Source organism: Periplaneta americana, chromosome 12 (genome assembly GCF_040183065.1).
Source record: "Periplaneta americana isolate PAMFEO1 chromosome 12, P.americana_PAMFEO1_priV1, whole genome shotgun sequence".
Lineage (NCBI taxonomy): Eukaryota > Metazoa > Arthropoda > Insecta > Blattodea > Blattidae > Periplaneta > Periplaneta americana.
This window is the reverse complement of record NC_091128.1, coordinates 42,519,023-42,535,951: the sequence shown is the minus strand read 5'-3', so window position 1 is coordinate 42,535,951 and position 16,929 is coordinate 42,519,023. Positions and strand designations below refer to the sequence as shown.

At 32.3% G+C, this 16,929-nt stretch overlaps 1 protein-coding gene across 2 annotated transcripts in view; it reads right to left on the bottom strand.

Annotated features, from left to right (window-relative positions):
- The window catches only part of IntS3 (integrator complex subunit 3), a 181,593-nt gene that overhangs the window by 30,675 nt on the left and 133,989 nt on the right, over positions 1 to 16,929 (bottom strand). For both annotated transcript variants that reach the window (XM_069841161.1, XM_069841162.1), the window contains exons 10-11: positions 8,041 to 8,179; positions 2,708 to 2,854 (exon numbers count right to left, since the gene is read on the bottom strand). In XM_069841161.1, the coding sequence (XP_069697262.1) occupies positions 2,708 to 2,854; positions 8,041 to 8,179 (286 nt within the window). The remainder of the gene's footprint in view (positions 1 to 2,707; positions 2,855 to 8,040; positions 8,180 to 16,929) is intronic.

Below are 16,929 nucleotides of genomic sequence, written 5' to 3'. Positions count from 1 at the left end.
GGCAGGCGAAATCTACAATGAGGAAATAGAAAGACTTGTGCCACGACTCGATAAATGCCTCAATAATGGTGGAGATTATGTTGAGAAGTAATTGACGTGTGGGGAATACAATGCAACAAAAATGGTTTGTAAATATCTTCCCATTTACTTACTACACCCTTTTGGAACTTACTTTAAGAACACGCTTCGTACAATACCATATTTCCACTTCATGACCAGAGAAGTTTTGTATTAAAAATTAGTTCACTGCATAATTCTTTTAATCTTGAGATGAGTTGATCAATGCATGTGTGTCAAAATGTGGTATGCTTCTCCCTCCCAAACAGTTCCGAAAATAAACATAATATATGTGTTGTCTCTGATTATCTGTTAACATTATAGGTATGTTATTGTATGTGTGAGTGCATAACTTACTGCTGGAGAACTATAAAAAAAACTGCTTCCAAAAGACCTATCTCCACTATGTGCGAATTTTCAGTAGCTTTATCAATTTAGAATGTACCTCCTTATTCACAGTTACTGATATTTATCAATTTAGAATGTACCTCCTTATTCACAGTTACTGATATTTATCAATTTAGAATGTACCTCCTTATTCACAGTTACTGATATTTATCAATTTAGAATGTACCTCCTTATTCACAGTTACTGATAATATACATCAATACATGACTGCCACTTTATTCAATTAAATGTTCAATTACACAGGCCTGCGAGAATTTTGTTGTAAAGGTCAAACTGAATGCCCTGATTTCGAAAATATTACCACGTACCACGTACAGAGTATGCATAATTCTGATTTAACACAGAACTGAGAGTTCGCAATTCTAGTATTGGAATTGCTGTACGTCCAACTTGTAGCATGGTATAATAAATTGTGTAAACACCGAATCATTTGACATGTTTTATGACGGACTTTCTGTGTTCTTAGGTTGTCATATTTTTTAACTGAGGGTAGATTCTTCCCACGACCCTATCTCACATCCACTTCCAGTTGTCAGGTTTTCATTTCTTAAGCAATAAAGATATTGCAGAGGTGATAAAAATTATTTTCTCTAACATGATAAAAGAAACTTATTTCTCCCATCCTCAGTACAGCTTAAATCTTGTGTCAGTGACTCTGTTTTAAACGTGTATTGTGTTGTGAATTTTGTATGTGGAAAAAAATAACAAGTTCGAATGGCACATCTAGAAGAGACTGTATGAACAATCCAACAATTTGTATTTAGCCTATTTTAAAAGACGGCGACGATAATAATGATGATGATGATGATGATGATGATGATGATGATGATAATAATAATAATAATAATAATAATAATAATGGAGCAAAATTATGTAAAACTTGCGCAGAAATCTAAGACAGTGGCACAACAGGGTTCGTTCATCCATACCAGAGTTGATAAGATGTCTTCATGATGGCGACTGATGTTATTGTTTAATAGAGATAATTCTCGTCAGGACCACAAACACTTGCCAACTCAGCATTCATTTTCAACAAAGTGAAAAAGGAAATAGTTTTTCTAAGATACGTTTTAAATTTCGTGATTCATTTTAAACTGTTATATACCTACAGTTAGTTGAGATTTTATCACGATTTGTAGTGTTTCCCACATTTTATAATATATTGTACTTAAAAATTAAAAATTGCTAAAAAAATAAATATTTTTTTCTGCATGGTAAAAAAAAACCGTACGTGATACGAAAATTGGTAAGCAGATTTCAATTCAGCACACCAAAATTAGGTTTAGAAACCTGTTCAACCCTCTGCTGCAAAATAAAAATCTAATTTTGCAGGACTGTGTTACTACGAGGCGTGTTCTTAAAGTAAGTTCCGTTTTCAATTATAGCCATCGGATCGCTGCAATTGTTATTTTGCGCATGCATGTTTTCTTCTTCAGTCCTCAGGCAAGCTGTGCATGCAGTTTCAGAGCTTCAGTCCGTGTGTGTGGTTAGTTGTGATCAGTCGAAATGTTTAAAGTGATCGAGCACCCCGCTGACTGTGAGATGCGGTCTGTTATCCATTTCTTGAATGCGAGGAACATCAAACCAGCTGACATTCATTGTCAACTTTGTGAGGTGTATGGTGATGATGCCATTAGTGATGGAATGATCAGGAGATGGATTAGGAAGTTCAATAAGGGCCGCGTTTCTGTGCATGACGAGCAGCGTACCGGTCGGCCATCTTTGATCAATGACGATTTGGTGCGTGCTGTCGATGAAAAAATTCATGAGGACAGGAACAAATTGACCATCCCCCTACAGCCCGGATTTGGCTCCGAGTGACTTTCATCTCTTCCTGCACCTCAAGAAGTTCCTCGGTGGTCAACGTTTTGATGGCGACGATGAAGTGAAAACAGCAGTGCGGGAAGGGATAGAAAGACTTGTGCCACGACTCGATAAATGCCTCAATAATGGTGGAGATTATGTTGAGAAGTAATTGAAGTGTGGGGAATACAATGCAACAAAAATGGTTTGTAAATATCTTCCCGTTTACTTACTACACCTTTTGGAACTTACTTTAAGAACAAGCCTCGTACTTCAATTTGACGGTAACAAATTTCTTAGTTCAATAAATCGTTCCGTTGTCCATGCAACATGTTTTCAGCTTCACAGTGTTACACACAATATATATGGAACTGCAGATCAAAAACTGTTGATTTGGGGCCAAATACAACAAAAGATTTAAGAAACTCATGAAACTTACTCATCATTGATCTCTGCAGGAAAGACCTTTCCCTCTAATTGTTCTCTAAGGACAATGCAAAGGCATGTGGCCAAAATAGAAATTACTTCTGTGTCCGTATCTTCCTCTTGTATGATCATTTGGACCAGTCTTTCCATTGCCTGGCACCTAGAACAAGAAGAAATATTATCAGCACTCATAGCTTGTCATCACCACAATCATGGCATCTACGATTTGACTGAAACTTCGAACTTGGCAGTTCAAGACAGCAACAGTGAATTGTAGCATATTACATAGTCAACAAATTGCTGTTAATATTTTCACACTCCAGTATAGACAGAAGACGTCTAATGTTTTAACTCATGAAGTTAGTTGTTATAATCCATAAACAATACCTAATATGATATTCTCGAATTGTGGATTTGTAAAATATACAATACAGAAATCACAGAACAATTCACTAAATGATGAGATGTGTTCAGATTAGTTCATATGTATGGTTTCTATAATGATTATCCCAAACAAAGGACTATCAAGCCCAAAGTATTTTTATTGCAAGTAGGGTGTAAATACAGTTGTATAATCCAGCTTAAGTATATGCTCTGAAACAGTGTTTCGATATATATACATATATATATATATATATATAGTAGAACCTCTATTATCCGTTGTAATGAAGGGAGTAGGCTGAACGGTTAATCGAAAAAATCGGATAATCCGTACTATAAAAGACTTTCATAAATTAAGTGTTGCATAATGCAGTTTTGGTAATTTTCTCCGTGGTCATGTGTTCTAACATATTAGGTAGTGGGTCAGAAGTTTTAAGTATAATAGCTCTGTTGGAAAGAGTGAGTGAAGAAAGACTAATCAGGAAGAGAAAAAGGAATTGGTTGGGTCACTGACTGAGAAGAAATTGTCTACTGAAGGATGCAGTGGAAGGAATGGTGAACAGGTGAAGAGTTCGTGGCAGAAGAAGAGATCAAATAATAGACGGCATTAAGATATATGAATCATATACAGAGACTAAGAGAAAGGCAGAAAATAGGAAAGATTGGAGAATGCTGGGTTTGTAGTGACAGAACACTATGAATGAATGAATGTCAATGACGGATTTCTAAGGGTCAACGAAACTTCCTATGATGGATTTCTGTGGAAAGATAGGAAAAGTATAGGCCTAGGTCTTATGTTATAGATTTAAGTAATTTATACACTTTATCCTTTTTTTTTTTTTTTTGTTATTAAATCTCGCACAGTTGTAACTCCAATCCCATATTCCGATGTGAGATGAACCACAGTTCCCCTTTTCCAAAACTACTCAATTATATGCACTTCTCTTCGATACTTAGCACAACATACTGTATTCTTTTGGCACTTCTGGAAGACGTTTTGCAGAGAAATTAAACAGGTCACTTGAACAGTGGATCATAATGTGTAAGGACAAAGGCTTGTAATATCACTCTCTATAAAAAAAATACGTACTAATGTATTGTGCAGTACTCAATATTTTTTCTGTAACAAAAATAGGAGAGAATGACAGACAGATAATCCAATAATCGGTTAATAGAGTGACGGATAATCAGGGTTCTACTGTGTGTGTGTATATATATATATATATATATATATATATATATATATATATATATGAATGAAACATTACAAAATCCCCTAAATTTCGCATTACTCTATGTGAATATTCATGCAGTCATGACCTGGTGTCACAGACTAATTGGATGCACTTATGCAATATGGAACCAAGTCCAAAATACAGCTTTTGAGCTACAGCTGTTTTAGCAAATTGTTACAAATAAAATTCTACATCAATACTATTACGAAAGTAATGATTGCATTATTAACATTCTGACATGCTCTTTCAGATCAATGGTGTAGCTCATATCAGTATTTGACTCGCACAGAGTAGAAGGTCAACATTGGAGTTGGTTCCATATTGCTTATTGCAAAAATGGATATTGGCACTTGGTTCCTACTTGTGTGATTCAAATGAGAGAGAGAGAGAGAGATGAGGCAAAATTCTAGTTTAAATCTATGTTTAACACTTTATTATTGGAAAACTAAACATCCGAGACACTACGTAATTGTGGAATTACAAATAATATAATATAATATAATATAATATAATATAATATAATATAATATAATATAATATAATATAATATAATATAATATAATATAATATAATATAATATAATATAATATAATATAATATAATATAATATAATATAATATAATATAATATAATATAATATAATATAATATAATATAATATAATATAATATAATATAATATAATATAATATAATATAATATAATATAATATAATATAATATAATATAATATAATATAATATAATATAATATAATATAATATAATATAATATAATATAATATAATATAATATAATATAATATAATATAATATAATATAATATAATATAATATAATATAATATAATATAATATAATATAATATAATATAATATAATATAATATAATATAATATAATATAATATAATATAATATAATATAATATAATATAATATAATATAATACAATACAATACAATACAATATAATATAATACAATACAATACAATACATCACTCCTATTAGCAAAAAATTGTATTCAAAGTCCCATATTTACACAAAACAAACATGGGAACTGACAGCTTGGAGTTGGTTCTAAATTGCAAAACACTGCACTATGGATTCTGTTTTTGGTGGTTGGTTCAGATCTCTCTATAGGGTAGCACGTTACAAATAGGAGTTGATTCTATTTTGCATAAGAAACTATAGACATTAAGACACATTTTGCAATAGAAATCCATGTATTCATAAAATGGTGGTTGGTTCCATATTGCATAAGTGCATCCAATTTTCTCGGTATGTTTGGAATTATATTTAAAGAGTCTACTTTTTATTTTTGAGAAAGAGAGCTTTCAACAGATTTTTTGTTGATGTACATTAATTTAAAGAATTTTTTAATGGAATGAAATGCATATATCTCAGCTGTTTCATTTGCTCTAAATTTTATGGACATGAGAATTAAAATATACTGATAATTAAAAAAAAAAGTCTTGTTTTTATTCCTTTCTTTATTATTTGCTATTGTTTATGCTAACGATTCTTGAAAATTATAAGTAAAGTAGTTCTTTACTATAAATTATATACTTATATACTTATGGCTTTTAAGGAATCTGAAGGTTCATTGCCACCCTCACATAAGCCCGCCATTGATCCCTATCCTCACTAAGATTAATCTAGTCTCTACCATCATATCCCACCTCCCTCAAATCTATTTTTATATTATCCTCCCATCTATGTCTTAGCTTCCCCAAAGGTATTTTTCCCTTTGGCCTCCCAAATAACACTCTATATACATTTTTGGATTCGCCCAAACATGCTACATGCCCTGCCCATCTCAAAAGTGTCTGGATTTAGTGTTCCTAATTAAGTCAGGTGAAGAATACAATGCTTGCAGTTGTGCGTTGTGTAACTTTCTCCATTCTGCTGTAACTTCATCCCTCTTAGCCCCAAATATGTTCGTAAGCACCTTATTCTCAAACACCCTTAACCTTTGTTCCTCTCTCAAAGTGAGAGTCCAAGTTTCACAACCATACAGAAGCGGTAATATAACTGTTTTATAAATTCAAACTTTCAGGTTTTTTGACAGCAGACTGGATGGCAAAAGCTTCTGAACCGAATAATAACAGGCATTTCCCATATTTATTCTGCGTTTAATTTCCTCCTGAACTATAAATTATATATTATAAATATTTTCAATTGTCTATATTCTTGTATTTTTGTTTCATATAGCAAATTTTTTTTTGTTAATATGATTTAAATAATATATTTTGTTGTGTAATGTTATTTAATTTAATTTTACCGAGCTTTCGGTAACTGTGTATTTATTACACACCATGTCTATTTTTTATTTTTATTTTAGTGGGTTATTTTACGAAGCTGTATCAACATCTCAGGTTACTTAGCGTCTGAATGAAATGAAGGTGATAATGCCGGTGAAATGAGTCCAGGGTTCAGCACCGAAAGACCATGTCTACATACTCTGTTTAGAAAAAGAATAAAGTGACGTAAACCATAAAACACCAATTACAAACTTGAATGTATCACTCTGCCATTGTTAAATACTTATTCAAGACACCATATTAATTAACAATATCAAGAGATTCGTTCACATGCTAACAAAGGAAAAACATTCTTCTTTATATTCGTTTATTTAAAACAAACAATTTTTAAAAACATAATAAAAAATAAATTAGGAACATTAGGGCTAATTTAAGGGAGGAAACGTGTGCTGCGTCTAAGATTCAATCACAGATCACAAGACCAAGTGCATGTGTTAAGGGGAGAGGATAGTATTTTTTGGTGAAAAATAAGTAAATTAAAAAAAAAATTCTTTAAAATACTCTGTGATATGTGTGGAATGCATAGCATAACATTTTGTGGGTATTTGTGCTCTTATCGGATGTTGAGTCGCCATTTTTAAACTTCGTGCGTTATGGATTTTTAAATCACTCGCCACTTGTATTGTTGTTTCCGGTAAATTAAATTAAAAAATTTTTTTTTTCTTTCTTTAAAATACCCTTTGATATGTGTGGAATGCATTGCATAACATTTTGTGGGTATTTGTGCCCTTATCGGATGTTGAGACGTCATTTTTAAACTTCCTGCGCTATGGATTTTTAAATCACACGCCCGCTTTTATCGGTTTCCAGAAACTTAATTTTTTTTGCTACATTGCCAGACAAAAATGGATATAATTTCTGAACTATTAAAGATATATGCATGAAATTTAGAACACACATTCTTTAGACTATTAGGAAACTTTTCTCTGTTTGTTAATTGATTTCATTTTAAAAATACGTCCGTTTGTTTGCAAGAAAGGAAATCAGAAAATTGTTATTAAATTTTAATTATTTATTTTACAAACGTAGGGACTAATATCAAAATTCTGTTACAGACAGTTTGTAGAACATGCTTTTGGAAATACATTGCAAAAAACTGTTTGAATCTATCTTTAAAAACAGTTTAGATATATCGGTTTTAGTACAATCCTGCATTTGGTATATTTTTTTCAAATATGGGCCTCCAAATAATTTTTTTTTCAAACTATTTGTATTTGGTTGAGTTGCCACAGCTGTGAGCTCTCTACATACAAAAAATTAGTATTTTACACCAAATAGGAAAAAAGTTAAAAAAAAAATACCATCCTCTTCCCTTAATGTCACTACATTCTTTCGTTGGACAAACTTTAGTTACAAGCTAGAATAATGATAAACGGTAAGATACAGGTATTAAATTCAGTATCCAGCTAATTTCATACTTGGCTTCATTGTCCCGTTCTAGATGCAAGGTCTCTACGGCGACTCGTAGTTCCCCCTCTAATTGTTGTACTAGATCCAGTTCACTGTCTTGCATTTTACCTTCAGTTGTGGCAGGCTTCTCCTTTAACCTCACTTTTGCTGAAACACAGAGACACACAAACACACACATTACATTCAGCATAATGGTAAAGACAAAACTGCCGTCTATGTGCATACATCCCAAGTTACTGTAAGCTATGCCCAATTATTCTGTGCCAAGCTAAACTAAGCGCAGCTGTAGTATATACAATATGTACACATTGCTGTCACGATATTATAGCAGTGTTAGTAGATCGTCACATTCACATGTAGACAATGAAGCTCTACACCAAATACTGGGATCCCAGTTTCAATAATTGACAATCATGGATGAGGTGCAGGTAAAAGGACATGTATGTATACAAGCTTGTTAGAAGGTAAACATGGTGATCACAAAGTTTGAGGATTCTGAATATGTAACACATAACACATTTACAAAGTATGAATTTTTACAGACACTGGCTAAGTAAGATTCAGTACAGTTTTAGGAAAAGCATTGGTTCTTTTCATTCAGAAGTGTTTTGTTTGAAAAAATTTCATTGCTGCTTGTTAGTAAATCGAAATATTAGTTTTAACAGTCCTGACAAGTCTCTGAAACTAAGATCAAAATGTTGTGGCTGCTGAAGATAAAAAAATAATCACTTGCCAATAGTCAGTCATAAGACTTCTGAGTAAATTGCACTCTCCTTATCTGACAATGTGACACTGAAGTTAGCAACAACTTTCAAAACTGTGTGCGTTTTTTTTTCTTTCTCACCAGACTATCGCAACAGTCTGTTATTAAAATCACAATAAACAATTATCAAAAGACAATGATAAATGTTATGAGTATTTTCGAGATGCTGTCTTTTTGTAATATCTGTCGTTTCTTTACACAAAAAGATGATGAATTTTGAACAATTTTTAACCCAATAAGAAAGGAAAATGCTCGAATATTAGAAATTCAAGTCTCAGTTTGGTCATTGCTCCGAATAATAATAATAATAATAATAATAATAATAATAATAATAATAATAATAATAATAATAATCATGATGATGATGATGATGGTGGTGGTGGTGGTGGTGGTGGTGGTGATGATGATGATGATGATAATAATAATAATGGAAGAGAAGAATCCAAACAAAACCTCTTCTTAATGAACAAGAACCCAGCATCAGCTGAGCACTGCTGAACCCTTGCAGAAGAGTTCCCCAAAGTTATATATACAGACACAATAAGAGCATATGAATTCCAGGCGAAGCTGTTTGTAAGTGCTGTACAGTAATTTCTAATAGCTGAATTAATGTAAAAGGGGTTATGAAGCACAATTGGGTATGATGATAGAGATTAAGTATATACAGATTTTAATAAAATAATATTAGCTAGCCCATAGAAAAACTGTTCATTATTACAGTTTGTATGAAGTTAGGTTATGTTGCCATTTACTTCTACATAATGACACTCAGATAGGCACTCTAGAGTTCTTGAATCTTTACTAATTGTATTACAACATTTTTAAAATGGGACTACTACTTTACTAGTCATATTTATGGAGAAAAAATTCAGTAATTAAACATGTTTCTCTATACGTAATTGTAAGAACTGGAAAATATATCTGACAATTTGTTAGAATATCATTATCACGCATTTATTTTGAAAATCTGCAACAATTATTTCCATATAGTGATAAGTCTGCATTGACAAAAAATCAGTATCACAAATACTTTATGCTTCCAAAATACACTCTCCTGGCAGTTTCGACTGGAACTTCCATAACTACACTTGAAATATACTAAGCTTTACAACAGAAACTTCATCACAGTGAGAGAAAATCTAATGTTAAACGTAACAATCATTACAATCTTCGTATTTATAAGTAATTTTGAAGTTCCTTTGTGTTTTTTTATTTTTTTTTTTTTTTATTTTTTAAATTTAAAATTACACATTTTCCACATCTTGCCACAGTAACATTGGTTTATAGTCTACCCCTTCTTTTGTCACAAAGATAATATTTGACTTTATAGGTCGCACTGCTTGCTGCCGTATCATGAACAGATGTCTCCAAATCTGTTTTCATATTTCTCATGAAAACATGTTGGAAAAGTAGTGTTTAAGCTTGCTCATGTAACAAGTTTCAAAACAGTAACAACAAAACAAAGGGCTGCACTCATTATAACAACTTTTTTTTTTTAATTTCACCAACTCTCACTATGATGAAGTTCTTCTGTACATGAGCGAGTTTATGTTTTAATATTATACATTACATTATTTGGGATATAGGGACTAAACTAGATGGATTTATAAAACTACGGTAATACACACACTTCATATTAAGTAAAACAATTACAACAGGTATTCTAAAATGGGGTCTAACCAGTGGTATCATTCAACTAGTTCACACCAGTTCACTTGAACCGCTTATTAAATTTGTTACAGTTTCTCGAGCTTTTTAATATTGCAGAAAAAAAAAATTGAAAATAAATGACAATACAGCTCGAAGTGATCATATTATCACATTGTTGTTTCCTGTCCAAGTGTGCAGGCATTCAGGACAAGAATATGATATGCCTGCAAACGTGAACCCATCTGTGATTACTTCGGTACTAGTCTAGCCTTTTCCCGTCCAATAGGCTACCATCTACACCAGCGGTATTCAACCAGGGGTACGCAAAGACTATTTAGGGGATATGTAAATTTTAAAAGATCATATATATTTCATGAAATTTCCAGAAATTAGGTATCTCCAGCAATATGTTCAGATGGATATCAGAATTCTTTAGTCAAAGTTTCATTGCTATTAAATTCAGTAACTCACTCTCTAGTTACAGACATATCGAGGTCTACCCCAGGACGCTGTCCTCAGCACAACTTTATTCAATATTAATATAAATGACTTACCCTCCCTATTAGAGGAATCAAACATGAAAACAGCACTATTTGCAAATGATATAGTTTTGTGGACTTCTGGATCTTACAGACATAGAGACAAAATTCAAAATTCTGCTCTTAAAGCTCTAAATCAACTACATGAATGGAATACATCAAATTTGATGACATTCAATTTAAGGAAAAGTAACTACCAAATATTTTCACTTGGTAAAAAAGAAAGAGAATTCAATATCATACAATGGCCAACACTTCCTAGGACTTATGAATCCAAATATCTTGGAGTTATTTTCGAGAGTAAGTTAACATGGAGCAACCATTTGAAATATATTTCTGAAAAAGCTCGTAAAAGATTCTCCTTTCTGAAAAGACTAGCAGGAAAGAAATGGGGATGCTCTAAAATACTTTGAACACTACATACAAAATGTTTATACAGCCAGTGCTGACGTACTGCGGAGAAATTTTAATTACTTCACCTTTCATAAACGAAATAGAACGTGTTCAAAACCAAGCTCTCAGGCTCATTACTGGTGGAATCAAAACAACTCCAATAGATTCTATGAGATTCCTCACTAATATTAACAGCATCAAAATGACAATAGAAGAAAAAGCATTGATCCAAAATGAAAAACTTATCAGATTACCAGGAAGCAATTGGCATTCATACAGTCCTCTCTATAGATTAAAAACTCAAAAAAGTTTCATATCCATGGTTCAAAAATTAAAACAGAAAATCAATATCCCGAATTTAAAAGAAAAACTTACAAATTAAACCAAACCCTTTAACTCTATTAAATACAGATTATAATCTAAATTTAACACAAGAAATACTGAAATCAGAAGTAAACACTGAAATAATGAAACAATTGTTTTTAGAGACAATTAATATTCGGTACCCTCCACAAAACTGGCTTCATTTATACACCGACTGATCCTTGATCTCCAGGGGACAAGGTGCAGGTGCAGGTGTTACGTGCCGTCTCTTCTCACTTTATAGATCTCTTGGATATGGAACAACAAGTTTTGATGGAGAAATCATTGCAATAAGTTAAAGTCTCAGGAATCTTCTAGGCCACATCAATAAATTTAAAAATGCAGTTATATTGTCAGACTCCAAAGCAGCTATTCTATCAATAGTCTCTAAACACATACCTTCATCTCAAACAGCAGAAATAACTAAAATGCTCTCTCAATTAATATCACTCAATAAAAGAATTGTATTCCAATGAATACCATCCCATTGTGGAATCCTGGGGAACGAGAATGCAGATGCTTTAGCAAAGAAGGGCAGCACTGCTACTTACAGACCTGTTACTAAATCTACATATTACTCTGTGAAAAGGTTTATTAAAGCTACATACTTAGACTTCAACAAACAAAATTTGATAACACAATCCCAAGGGAAAAAATGGAACTCTCTGCATCATAATCCACAGTTAATTCCCGATTTACCACGAAAATCGTCTGTAGCTGCATTTAGATTGGCAGCAGGCCATGATTGTTTGGCCAAACACCTGCATAGAATTGGAATATATCAGTCCCCTAACTGCCCATTGAGCAACTCAAACCAAGAAATGGATTCGGAACACCTCAAAATCTGAGCTTCAGTGGCTGACCATGATAATATCTTTGAAAAATATTGGAGTGCAAGAGGTCAAATGACTTTATTGTCAAACGCCTGGCATTAGAAAACAACAACAACATCTGGTAGTAAAATTTTACAGGTATCTTTCTTAAAAGTTTTCCAGAAATATGATTAATTAATATGCAATGAAAGTATTTTGTGAATGTTCATGTTTCATTCACTATAGTTTTTTTTCTAATACAGTGATGTAAACGATTTTGCTATTAGCCTTAGTCTCATAAATAAGGAGTACTATGCAAAAAAATAAATAAATAAATAAATAAATAAATAAATAAATAAATAAATAAATAAAATAAAATAAAAAAAACCAATGAAAGTTAATTTGCATGGGAGTTTTGATGATTTTAATTATGTCCTGCAATTATCGATCAATTAATTAATTAATTATGAGACTACAAGCTCTGACTCAAGTGGAATCCACCTACTTTTTGAACATCAATTCATGCATAAAATATTAAATATGTACGAGGAAAAATACAGAAAAAAAATTTTAGTGTGTACTAGTACTTAACAATTGATAAATTGTTGAGTTTAATTAAGTTTAGGTATACAGTAGAACTTGGTTATAGCGACCTCGTTTTGTGCGACCCCTCGTCTATAACGTCTAATATTCTGTGGTCCCAACTAATTTCCCATAAGACATATGCTTTCCTACCTTGCTTAATACGACAAACGCATATGCGTCTACCTCGCATATAACATCATTTTCAACCTCAGTTTGGAATAAGATTTTCTAAAAACCAAAGTATCTTAAGAAATATTTTGTTGAAATCTGACCCTGACAAATTCTTTACAGCCCCCTTCTGTCATAGACCTCTGGAATGCAGGCGGATTCCCCACCCCATTGTAACCTGCCCGAATTCATGCGGTATTAGATCAGTTTCGACAGGAAGTTTTCACTAAGTGCACGCATTTTAACGCAGTATGGCCACTAAAAGAAGTGAGTAACACTTTAGAAGTCATTCGAATTATGAATATGTTCTATGAAGCTAGGGAAGGGAGCAGTGAAATTGCAACTGAAATTATGAACATAGAACGTAATTTAGCCCTAGAAAGTGTATATTGGGCAAGTAGAAGACAACAGAGTAAAATGACTGATTACTACACTTCTATGTAAAGTAGTTTGGTCAGCACTGAACAAACTGTTTTAATACAGAATACTGTATTTATAATTGTAGACCTACCTCAAAATCTGTGCTTCATTGGCTGGTCATGATAATATCTTTGAAAAATATTGGAGTGCAAGAGGTCAAATGACTTTATTGTCAAACGCCTGGCATTAGAAAACAACAACAACATAATTGTAGGCCTACATGTATTTTATTATGTTCATTGTAGGCTTAAAAGTCAATACATAACTCTAAAATAAGTCTAATTAAGTTTGTTATTTTTCATTTTCCACCTCACTAGATTGGTAATGTGAATCTCGGTTACTACGACACTCGTTTATAACAACATAATTTTTAAGGTCCCTTGGATGTCGTTATAACCAAATTCTACTGTAGTTTCATATAATTTGAATTCACAACTTTGGGGGTACAAGCAAGTGGAAAAGTGTCTAGTTTTTTAGTAGTGGTGGTAGCAGTACATCTAAAAAAAGCAAAACAGATTATGTACAGTGGTTGATGTTTAAAAAAATGAAAAGTTGAACTGTAAATTTTCAGTACATCACCAAAACGTTTTTGTAGAAAACGATTATTTTCCTTGCCCCAAAAATAGAATATGACGCTACTACAAAGTAATGGCGATGTGCTAAACATTTAATGTTAAATTAACTTGATGTAACAGTAAATGGTGTAAAAATGGATGTGCAGATGCGACTTCAGACATTTCTAACAATTTGTCGGTGTGATCAGATTGGTCAGATACTCAAAGTTAATTGGTGTTGTGACTATTTTGTACTCCTCTTCTTCATGACGCAAGTCGGCATTTGAGAGTTTTTAAATTACTCTAGACATAATTCTGCAATAGCATGTTGCATTGTAATTTTCCTTTATTTGTAGTCCCTCATTATTACTTTATTTAATACTTTTCATTTTAAAATTATGAAATTTGTTAGTAGAGAGATCCAGTTGATAAAAACTTAGGGCTATGACAACATGTTAGCTGAGCATCACTAGCGCAACTGGTGGCAAATAACTGTAACTACATGCTCACCGTATCTATTAAGTTGGAAAAATAAATAAACGTATATGCTCATGGTATCTATTAACTAGGAAAAATAAATAAACACATAAAATATGTAACATTAAATAAATAGAAGCGTATTATTGTATGTCTGACATCTTAAATTTAAACAAAGGAACACTATGGAAAGCACAGAATTTTACTTGAGAACTGGCACCAATTTCAAATGTCACTTAACCTGTAATTAAATGTACTGTGGGCCTTAGTGTTACAAATTTAATAATTCAAAAATTATTCATTGGAAGGTTAATATCACTGATTTTAGTAACAATAAAAAACGATGAATCAATAGAATAGAAATGTCATTATTTTACAATAAATTAAATTCAACAATTATCAAGAAAAATAGGTATATACCCATACTGCGCTATTACCAATAAGTGACAAAACTGTAATCACACTTTTTAACAACTGCTGAGACCTTTGGAACTTCAGATAAGCAAAAGTTTAGGTGTTTTAAGAACTCATAAAAGCCTCATATCCAACACTCCAATTGGGAATTATGTAAATATAGTACAGAGTGCAGCGACAGAAAAGATCTTGTTTCCGATGTAAAGCAGAAAAAAATTATAATATAATGATGTCCAAGAATACCGTTGAGTTCCTTTCATAAGCATTGATTTATACAAGCTTTAACATCTATGTCATATAACGTATGGGCTATTCCATCTCAAATCGACCGAAATATATAGAAAATTGACCTTGCAATTTTTAAATACAATGAAACGTTTTCTGTCCATAGACAACTGTGATATAATGCTTTGTGCAAAGTTTGAGGTAACAGAACTTAATAGTGTTTAAATTAATAATATTTAAATTTATCGTATTTTCATAAAATTAGCAACTTTAAACTGTTGTGGCTCCGAAACCCTTTCACCCAATGATCAAAATCATGGTTTATTTTGATGCTGAGAAGTTAAAGTTTATATCGATATGTAAACAGTTTTTCTTACTTTTTATGGAAATGGAGAAATTTAGATTTTTCTTCATTATGACGCCTTTGGCCACGAAAAAATATTTTAAAAATATATGGTTAGATTCCGCATTGAAAGTACAAATAAACACATATTTTTTACTGGTGGTACGTTGATAAGAAAGTATTAAAAATATTAAATAAAGAAAATAAATATTATGCGTGTGAACTAACCAGCTGACTGTGAGACGGGAGGTAGTCGAGACAAGCAAGGCCAGGAGACAAAAGCATGATGTGTCGTCTAGCAGTTATGGCTATGCTAGCTTTATCACAAGTTTTCATAAACACAGGAGTAAAATGACGCCCAACGCTCGCTTATCTTCAGCTCTCGGCCAGTGCGTGCAGTCTTGGTGAGGTACTGCGCCGTTCAAGTCAAGGCGTGTGAATATAATTTATTTAATACCCTCGAAACTTATTGCCGAGCCACTAAGCAAACAATGCCGAATCCCTCTTAATAATGCAAAGTTTTTTCTCAATATTTTTTTACATTTTCACAAATGGCCAAAAAGCCTAAAAGCAAGTAAAATCAGATTATCTGTCTCTCTGTGTACAATAAAAAATAAGGATTATTTCTTAACATAACCTACCAAATGTCAGCTTCCAAATAAGCTCTCGTTCAGTGTTCTGCAGTAAATGGTTCCAGAGTTCTGAGCGCTGAAAGAGGCTTGTTTTTATAAAATACGCTAAATTTGTCGCTCAATAATACGAAAACCATTTGACTTTCGATAGTATATTTTTGAAAATGCACTCCCCTCAGCACCTTGTATAAGTAGGGAAAAAATTAGAGTATAAAAAAAATGCGAGGTTTTTTACTGATCGATTTCATATGAATTTCATATTTCATATGTAAGATCTTTGGGTATATCAGTAGCCCACTGAGTATTGTTGAGATTCTGTTTCTATTGTCGTGTGTTATAGATCACTTGTGTTCATTTATCTACCTGATTTTTATTCAATATCTATGATACTGGTAATAAATCATGGTCTGTAAATTTTGAATCCAATATTTGGCTTAGTGATTGAGGGAAACCACGAAAAAAAAAAAAAAAAAAAAAAAAAAAAAAAAACTATTCAGATTGGTTTGCTACGGAGTCCGAACCAGGGACCTCCTGAGTGCGAGTTTCAAACATTATTGTC